This window comes from Morone saxatilis, unplaced genomic scaffold (genome assembly GCF_004916995.1).
Source record: "Morone saxatilis isolate NCDOM2014 unplaced genomic scaffold, NCSU_SB_2.0 Contig18, whole genome shotgun sequence".
Lineage (NCBI taxonomy): Eukaryota > Metazoa > Chordata > Actinopteri > Moronidae > Morone > Morone saxatilis.
This window is the reverse complement of record NW_023339740.1, coordinates 14996267-15005705: the sequence shown is the minus strand read 5'-3', so window position 1 is coordinate 15005705 and position 9439 is coordinate 14996267. Positions and strand designations below refer to the sequence as shown.

The 9439-nt window shown below is 41.0% G+C and overlaps 2 protein-coding genes across 4 annotated transcripts in view; one reads left to right on the top strand and one right to left on the bottom strand.

The window, feature by feature from the left end:
- Positions 1 to 188: 188 nt before the first annotated feature.
- Positions 189 to 4388, top strand: LOC118327915 (rho-related GTP-binding protein RhoA-B). 3 transcript variants are annotated; one of them, XM_035661443.1, is made up of 5 exons: positions 189 to 334; positions 1163 to 1320; positions 2739 to 2859; positions 3423 to 3553; positions 3641 to 4388. In XM_035661443.1, exons 2-5 carry the CDS (start codon positions 1165 to 1167, stop codon positions 3812 to 3814), a joined length of 582 nt encoding a protein of 193 aa, XP_035517336.1. In that variant the 5' UTR covers positions 189 to 334; positions 1163 to 1164; the 3' UTR covers positions 3815 to 4388. The 3 variants fall into 3 exon arrangements, with proteins under 3 accessions (XP_035517336.1, XP_035517337.1, XP_035517335.1); XM_035661444.1 differs by lacking the exon at positions 189 to 334 and adding an exon at positions 781 to 907; XM_035661442.1 differs by lacking the exon at positions 189 to 334 and adding an exon at positions 865 to 1020.
- Positions 4389 to 4923: 535 nt separating this feature from the next.
- LOC118327898 (transmembrane protein 43) overlaps positions 4924 to 9439 on the bottom strand; it is a 5494-nt gene continuing 978 nt past the window's right edge. The window contains exons 2-12 of the mRNA XM_035661421.1: positions 9002 to 9148; positions 8775 to 8909; positions 8219 to 8313; positions 8056 to 8105; positions 7886 to 7955; positions 7734 to 7804; positions 7526 to 7653; positions 7337 to 7411; positions 6370 to 6471; positions 6159 to 6276; positions 4924 to 6069 (exon numbers count right to left, since the gene is read on the bottom strand). Of these exons, the coding sequence (XP_035517314.1) occupies positions 5867 to 6069; positions 6159 to 6276; positions 6370 to 6471; positions 7337 to 7411; positions 7526 to 7653; positions 7734 to 7804; positions 7886 to 7955; positions 8056 to 8105; positions 8219 to 8313; positions 8775 to 8909; positions 9002 to 9148 (1194 nt within the window). The 3' untranslated portion in view covers positions 4924 to 5866. The remainder of the gene's footprint in view (positions 6070 to 6158; positions 6277 to 6369; positions 6472 to 7336; positions 7412 to 7525; positions 7654 to 7733; positions 7805 to 7885; positions 7956 to 8055; positions 8106 to 8218; positions 8314 to 8774; positions 8910 to 9001; positions 9149 to 9439) is intronic.

Sequence of the window (9439 nt, the reverse complement as noted above, 5' to 3'; positions counted from 1 at the left end):
ACAATATTACACAATAGTAAAAAAGACAATATTACAATAAGTACAGTAAGTAAAAAAGATAAAAATAAAAAACTCAATATTACAGTAATTTTTTAAAAGTGTAATTTGATGACTCTTGAGCTGACATTTAAGATAAAGAGTAGTGAAGTAGCAGCTGTAGTAGAAGTATAATGTGTGTGTAACAGTGTTGTTGTCCTCTCCCCACCCCCTCACTTCCCTCCTCTTCATCCTCCTCTTCATCCTCCAGCAGCAGCAGCGCCGTCAGGGAGCAGCGACGGAGGCCAACAAAGACCTGCTTGGAAATCAACTGGACACATTTTAAACCCATCGTTTGGTAAGAGTGGGATGTTTACAAGCATCGTGGGTTGCAGGACGTTGTCTGTGTGTTTTATAGGCAACACTATCGTGATATTTACACTCTGTAAACCTTTATTTGCGAGCTAACGGACCGATAAAGTCTCGTTGACTTCCGTTATGCTAAGCTAAGTCTGGTAGCCAGCCAGCTAACTAGCCGTACCGGTTTGAGACTGAAAGGAAAACGAGAGGATTGTCTGAGTAATAACAAAGCAATGGCACCATTAGATAAATGCATTATATCATAAATACCGCGCATGAATCCGGCAACACGTTTAAATATCACCACAAAGAGTTAAACATAGCGCACTAGCCGCACTAGCTCGGTTAGCTGCAGTAGCTAGCGGCGAGTCTTTTGTAAACAGAACCGAGCAGAACTCAAATCTGGGTCAGCCACACTGCAGAGAGCTATCGTTGTATGTTAGTGTCACCGGCTGTCAACGCGTTACGGTTTAAGTTGCATCAAGCTTTTAATGGATCTGGGACAAAAGGGTCCGGTTAGAAACACCGGAGCGGAAACGTATCACCGCGGCAGAGAGGTTCCCAGTCCGAGGTACAAAGTCAACACCACAGTGGTTTGTCTCAGACTGTTTATTCATCCCGAGTGTACACTGAGTGTTATCCTGGTTTCAGACGGGGTTTGTCGTTGTGTCAACACAGCTGAAGGTGACTGGCTGCTCGTCGGTTTCTCTCAGTCACCGGTAGAAGTGACTGGACGCCCCCTGCCTGTTTTTATCAGACAGGTAAAGCTCTTCTCATGTCGTAACCTTTCTCTGATGTTTCAGTGTCTGCTGTCTCTTGTCTGCAGCTATGGCAGCAATCAGGAAAAAGCTGGTCATAGTGGGAGATGGAGCCTGCGGGAAGACCTGTCTGCTCATCGTGTTCAGTAAGGACCAGTTTCCAGAAGTCTACGTGCCCACGGTGTTTGAGAACTACGTCGCTGACATTGAAGTGGATAGTAAACAGGTACGAATCGTTTCCAGCTCTTCTCACAGTTCAGAGCAGAATCAGGATTATGTAACTTGGCATCTGGTTACAACAACATGTGAGTGCTGGTTGTGTTCTCCTACCGCTCCCTCTCTCCAGTGAGGGCCAGGTCTCATGTGAGTTGATTAATATGGATGCAGTTTACTTTTCATGTTGTTGTGGATTGATGAATGATTCTTGAGTATTTAACAAAGCGTATATTAGTCTTACAGACGGCTCTTACTCGAGTTAGGTTCTTACTTTGGATTACCTGTTAAGTAATGTGGTTCTGCTCAGCTCGCTCTGCGCCTGAGATCATTTCTACTTGGTGCGTATTGTTTTTTATTCAGTGTCCATATTTGTGTCTTGAGTGTCAAACTTTAAAGGCACTATGTGGTAACCTTTAAAAACTGCCACGTGGAACAAAACAGTAGTGTGCAGCGTACACACACAAATATATATTACATATAAAACATATATGTTACACAATACCTGTGAATTAAAAATCAAACATTATTTCTAATTATGCAGGAAACTACAGACTGTCTATTACAGGCGTTCCCAACCTTTTCTGTCTTTTAGTAAAGTGACGATCCTGACTAAGTGACATATTTTAAGGATATTTAATACTTTATTCAAACCTGTACAATGAACCCAAATAGTGAACTCAGTAACTGCAAAAGGTTTGTGTAAAACAAGTGGTTTGGATTAATTTTGAGCAGACTATTTCCTCTTTAGGGAACTTTTAATACAGTTCCCTCTCTGTATTGTTTAACGATCATACAGACTTAATAGGCTTTTGACTTATTTTTTTTATTTTTTGACAAATTCAGTGTTTTCTCGTTCATGATGTTTGGCCATTGTTCAGTTAGACTATTTACAGTTTACTTTACATTTACTTTTAAACTACGGTTACTCTCCACAGAAGTGAACCAGACGCTGACACATAAGCCTACTGTGTATATTTCTTTAAGTTTTTTTAGCACAGCTTGAAATCAAGAAGGCCTTGTGACCCCTGGTGGGGTTGCAAACCCCAGGTTGGGAACCACTGGTCTATTATTTTGGGAGTAGGGATGAGAAAACAAGATCAACATAGATTTTTTTAATCAAAATATACATTCTCTGAGATCATCAGTATCTCCGTCTTTATTTAAAAAAGGTTCAGAGACTGTTTACTGTCTAAGAGCAGCATCGAGATAACATGGGATACTGGCTGAAGTAATTGTTTCATATAACAATGGTTAATCAGAGTCATAGCAAATGTAAATGTGGTTTTTATGTGCACCAAATAAGTATTAGTGTAATAAATGAGTATATTTTATTTGTTTTCATGAACTTATTGGGTCATTACAATGACCTGAAGCACCCTGAACACGGTTTGGTTCATGTGGTTGATAACATGTGAACTCTTATGGCAGGTCGAGTTAGCACTCTGGGATACAGCAGGTCAGGAAGACTACGACCGACTGCGCCCGCTCTCCTATCCAGACACTGATGTTATTCTCATGTGCTTCTCCATCGACAGCCCCGACAGTCTTGGTAAGTTGAAACGGAGAGCTGACAGTGTATGCTGAGCCAAGATCGGGGGGTCTCCAACTCAAACTGCCTTGGGGCCACAACATTCAAGTACTACAAGAAAGTGGGACACAACCTGCTCTCTTCTTATCAGCTGTTGCTATTAGACAGCGCCTTTCACCGTTATTTGGAGTAGGAGGGTTGGAAAGAGAGGAAACAATTCATATGTAGTTCCAACTAACTGGAAACAATTGAATTGAATTGAACAATTGAAAAAATATTAATGTCCTGTTAAGAACCAGACACAAACAAAATAGTTAAACAGGCACATTTGTTGGACAGGGGAAAGCATATGAGCACACCAGTCCTCTGCTGATTGTATCACACAGTGTGTCTAATGTACGTCACAGCTGCACACACTCATCAAAGCATTGATCATATTATGACATTTGTGAGGAACCTGTGCAACACCGAGACATTTCTTCTGAATTCGTCATTTTCCGTATTGTTTGAATCCTCTCACCTACACGTACTCTTCTGCTGTGTCTCTGCTCTGACCGATGGTGTCCTTCTGTCCACTCATCTAGAGAACATCCCAGAGAAGTGGACTCCCGAGGTGAAACACTTCTGCCCCAACGTTCCCATTATCCTGGTGGGAAATAAGAAGGACCTGCGTAACGATGAGCACACCCGGAGGGAGCTTGCCAAAATGAAACAGGTAAAAATGTCAAAACAAACACGTAAACGCTCTCCCGGGAGGTGAACGCCTGTTCCCTAAAACTCCTCCTCTCAACGTTTTCTTTAGGAACCTGTGAAACCAGAGGATGGACGGGACATGGCAAACAGGATCAGTGCCTTTGGATACATGGAGTGCTCTGCAAAAACAAAGGATGGTGTGAGGGAAGTGTTCGAGATGGCCACCAGGGCTGCACTACAGGCCAGGCGGGGAAAGAAGAGCAATAAATGTGTCCTACTGTAAGCGGGGGCATGAGGACTGCTTCCTACAGGGGGGAAAGAAGAAGGAGCATTAGGTCAAACCTACCCCCAAACACACCCACACAAAAGACTGTTCTCCCCAGTTTTTACTAAAGGTGTAATGCTTTTACTTTTTTTGTCTTAAGCGAAAGTAGTCAGGTTCTGTCAGTATTCAATTTTGAGGTTATGGAAACTACTTTTTTGTACTTTAACATGAGTAAATTTGCCATAATGAAACCTCCTTTATCGACATGTACTATGTAATCAAAGAGGTCAGCCAGGGGGACCCGTTGAGTCATACCTGCCAACTACAGTTAAGTGCTTAAGCCCTGCCTGCTGATCTGAGGAATGTTTCCACAGCCAACTAGGGTGAAGTACCTGTACACTGTGACCCATAGTCCTTTAATTATTTCAACAAACAGATGCACACATGAAGTCGAAATTTGTTTGTGTGCTTCATATACAAATCCTACGTGCATTATGATCATATGCACAATATGAGACTGGAAACTCATTTTGTTAAAACGCAAATGGAAACTTAGTGTTTTGTGTAATAAATTACTTTGTAAGAATCTTGATCATTTGTATCACTTGATAAACTGAAAGACACTGAATGGGTCAAAAGTCCCACTTGGATGCAGAATAAAGATTTGGAGCAGTGTTCGGGCAACAACATCTCCAAGGATGAAACTTTTTCAGCTTTTGACGTTGGTCTTAGTCACTACACGTGTCCTGTGTTAGCCAGTGCACAGATATGTTGGGCATTATGGATCAATACAAGCCGCTCTTTGGTTATTATCTAGCTGATGTCGCTGTGTGAAAGTTACCTTTAACTTTCTTAAATTGGTTAATTTAAATAATGTAGACAAAGATAAATATTGAGCTAAAACACTAATAGTTGGAAAACAAACTTGTCAGTGCTCTCTGGTGGACAAACTGTAAAAGTGACACTTATCACATTAACAGATTGTTTTGATATTTCTGGACCTCAACTCTTAGTTATTCATTGGCCGGTGCGTACGCCACTGATATCTCTGTGGGTTTGGGTTAGGGTTCACTCCTGGTCATCTTGACTTGCACCCCGATTGTAAACATGAGTCAGATTTCATTAAGGTCTGAAAAAACAAAAAGTGCTTTATTTAACACACATTTCATACAAACAGTTCAATAACACTGCAGATCCACAGTTCTTCGGTATTTTACCAAGACTGGTCTTTCTGCCCAGACGAGGTTCTTTGACATTCTTCATATTTAAAATAAAAGGAAAACAAATGTTTTTATCTTATAAACAAATCCCTGATGACATGCCAATAAGGAGGAAGGATATATATATATATGTTTTACATTAGGAACATAGACCTCGCTTAAACTAATGCAGTCTAATAAACACCCCTACAATAAATCTCACCCATATGAAGGTTACAATGTTCATATTAATAAAATATTAATACACTTCAACAGCAACCAGCCTCCTAAAGTTGACACCTCTAAACATTAAGAACAGTACTTTATAACCTTCATGAAGGGAGGGTTTGTTAAAGAACTGTTGTATTAGACGGCTGTTGGGAGTGACTAATAAACTGGGAACAGTTCAACCTTTGTGGAGAGAAAGTCTTTGGCAAGTTATATTTACAGTCAAAATGAAACAAGCAATCTCATGTTGCAACAAAATATCAAGATGGAAATGACGTTCTCCATACGTCATACAACAAAATACCAAGTGAGAACACATTTACAGGTGGATGAACATCTCATAACATTTGAGCTTCCACACGTGTCTGATAGGAACATCAGCAGGGGTTGATGGGTGATGCCCACTATGAATTATTAATTTTAAAATATAAGTCCACTGAAACATTTAGACAGACTTATTATTATTATTATTATACCAATTATAACCCATTTATGACCACACACTGTCGGTTTTGCCCAATAAAGCGAGTCCTCTGCGGTCTGTAACCCTGCTCTGAATAAACCAGCTGCAAACAACACTGTCTCACACCTCCAGTGGACGGTTAACGCCAGGAAGTTGTTGTGATAATCATCACTTCACTAGTCACTCGTTCTTCTTGGCTGCAAGTCCTGAGCGGGCGAGAAACACTGGAAGCAGAGCTAGTGCTCCCAGAGCTGCGGCCACCAACGGTCGGTAAAAAAACCAACCAACTCCGATGGTGAGGAGAGACAGAGAGCAGGAGACGCACAAGGCGAAGATCTTCAGCCCCACGGACACAAGCTCTCTGAGAACAGGAACCCAATCCACTGTAGGCACAGAGAGGAATATAAATGAGACGCAGGGACAGAAATCCATGTATAATGTAGATGTACAGCAGCTGTGAGTGTTTGTTTACCCAACGTGTAGATGATGCGCATGGTCAGCTGAATACTGAGGAACATGAGGGCCCAGCCTGCAGCCCTCAGTCCCCATGTCTTCATACTGTTGTACTCGTGTTCTTTCGCAAAAACCTCCTACAGGAAACAATACAACTGCATCAACAACCAGAACCTATTGACATTACAACAACCACAGTGTCCAACAAAGGAATTACAATGCACACTGACCTCCGCAGAGAGCTCCTCCAGATACAGGAGCTCCAGAGTGTCTCCTGACTTGGTTTTAAAAGGCATCAGCTGCTCCCCTCTCTGCATGGCCACAATACTGACCTGAAAAACATAATAAGAGGAAGACAATAAGTTTTAACCGTATGTGCACTGTAGAAAAGTAACAGTTTCAATTACAGCTGACACAAATGTAGGTGGTGTCAGTCTTATTATCTGATGTGATGGTGAACTGAACATCTTTTGGACAGTCGGTTGTACAAAACAAGCGATTTGAAGAGATCTCATTAGGTTGAAAGATGAGAAACTGATATTTCTTAATTTTATTACATCTTACCCAACACTACAAACTAATTGTACATCGTATATACTATAGACATTAATCTTAGTAACAGAAACAGATGTAATACTGTTTTAAAGACAACAATTAATTGTGAAATAACTGTTAGTTACAGCTGTAGTTTCAATACTCCCAAAAAATAGTACTATTGTATGTGACCATCACAAGTTCCCTAAAGAGACATAATACATTGTTTTGTACAAATAACCATCCAAATACCACACACATTAAATTTACACACACACACACACACACTGTATATGTACTGTATATATATATCTATTTATAGAAAACAGCAAATATCCTGCTAAAAATCCTCTACTTTGATAAGTCAGAACCAGTGAATGTTTAATAAATGACTTAACTGATTGTGAAACTGAAATTGATGTCGTTTAATTTTTCTGTTGATCAACTAGTCCACCAGACATAATCATTTTAAATAAAAACTATTCAGTTCATTTCAGTTCTGACTTTGATGTATCAAGAAATAAGATATTTCATTACTGAGTGCGATTAATAAAAAAAAAGGTCACAGTGGAAAAGCGTCCAGAGAATGCTTTAAGTCAATGATCCACTGATGTGTCCTCATTAGTAAGATTAATGTTTTAATTGTTCATCTGCAGCACTCACAGTCTGAGCCTGGCCGAGGTGAGACGTCTCACCGCTCAGTCCAGCGAAGGAGAATCTCACACGCACATCTCCGACCTTAAGAAAAATAAAATACGAATAAGACTCAATAACTGCACCACTGTGGAGTACGTAACCCATCAGAGACCAGAAGTTCATATATCTGAGAGGAGTTCACATCATCACGCTCACCTCCGGCCTGCGTGGGTACTGAGTGTGATAGAAATAATCGTCATCAATACTGAGAAACGGATCCAAGTTAAAGGCAGAAAAATCCCTCAAACTCAGCGTCTGGAAGTTATTGATCTGCTCCACCAGGCCTGAGGAAGACCAAACCAAACAGTGTGACCAACAATACAGCGTGTGTTTGTTCTGTATGCACCGTGTTTATGTCGGCTACCTTTAGACAGAAAGAAAGGTCCAACTCTGACCTCCGGAGCCACCACAGTGACACTCTCAACCGCCATGGCACTAAGATTCAAAGATGAACACAAACATGTTATTTCTTATTTCACAGAACAAAGCTGAATAATCTTATAAACATTTGAGTACCTTGGGTTCTGGTGACCGATTTCTTTATCAAAATTACGACTGTTGATTAACTCTGATTTCCACTCGGTGTCTAAAAAAATAAAAAAGGGGAAAAGGAATCGCATCAAAACAATTCATACAGCTTCAACCAGAGTCAAACATGTTGTTACCGAATACTAAAAATAACTCACTGTAGGTGTACGTCGTCTCAGTTTTGGTCTCACCATTCTCTTGGTAGTCCCTGAAAGAAGTCGCACAGTAACTCACTTCAGGCTAATAATACTCCGTGTTCCAGCCAACATTTTTACAGCTGACCCCGCCCTGACTGTTGACAGATGCAGACAACAGACTCACTTGCTCTCATGGTACTCCACCCACTGATACATCTCCACCTGCCTCTTCAGCTTCACTGCCTGCACCACCACCCTGTAGTTGGGGTCATACAGGGGCTACGCAGACACAGTGGCAGATGATTCATTACCTAACATTTACTGGTAGCATGTCACTTAATGAAACAGCAACAGAATGAAATCAACAACACGGTGAAAAACAAACTCTCTTACCCCCTAACGTAGACTGAGCTTGTTACAAAAAATACACACTCTTGAATATACATCAGTTCTTGTTCCTGTCTGCAGTTTTGATTTCTTGTATAAAGATTTCTTGAATGCACATAAAGAGGGAATTTGTTGTTTTTGACTAAAATATCTTAGAATGAAAAGCTAGATTTATTTTATTTCACTATAAATAAAATCTGACTTGACCAGCACAAGTGCAAAATGTCAAGTCTGATCCCAGTTGTTCACTTTATTTACAATGAATGGTGAAATCATCACTAATGTGTAATAGGAGAGAGAAATGTGACTCAACAGAGGGTCCACACTGCAGACAACGATGGAGTCCACCCTACCTGTGAGGTGCGCAGCTGTGCAGACAGATGAACTAGACGGTTGTCGTTCTGCAGGTCGAAGCTTGAGAGAGGCCCCAACGACACAACCTGAGAAAGACCCTCATCCAGGGACGACGCCGTTTGCAGAGCCCGTCCCTGAGAGCACACTCTGCGTTAGTGTGCATTGTGGCGTTGATGTGATATTCATGTCCACAACCGTTGTCGTCCTCTGTGTGAGTGTTTCTTACCTCATTGGTGAAGAGCACATAAATCGAGAGGAAGAACAGACCGACGCCAACAACAGTTCCTCCTGCAGTTTCACCTAACCGCTCCAGGAATCCAGGGTTGGACTGAACGGACACACGCTTGTGTTGGTTTGGGTCTTTACCTGAAAACTGAGACACAAATGCAAAAACAACTCAGGCTGAGTGCGAACAAAAACACCAGCTCAACACCCAGAAGAACAATGGACGACTTTACTGACTTTGAGTGGAACATTTCATTACCCTTTTCTAAATGTTGGATTTATATCCTCCACTAAAGGAAGAAGTGACACAACAGCAAAGTGCATCATGATAACTTTAAATAATAATTTCATTAGTGAGGCTGCAAAGCAAACTACTATTATCCCTCCTACTTAATAAACTTATCCTCTCGCAGTTTTGGTCGCACATACACAAAAAGGT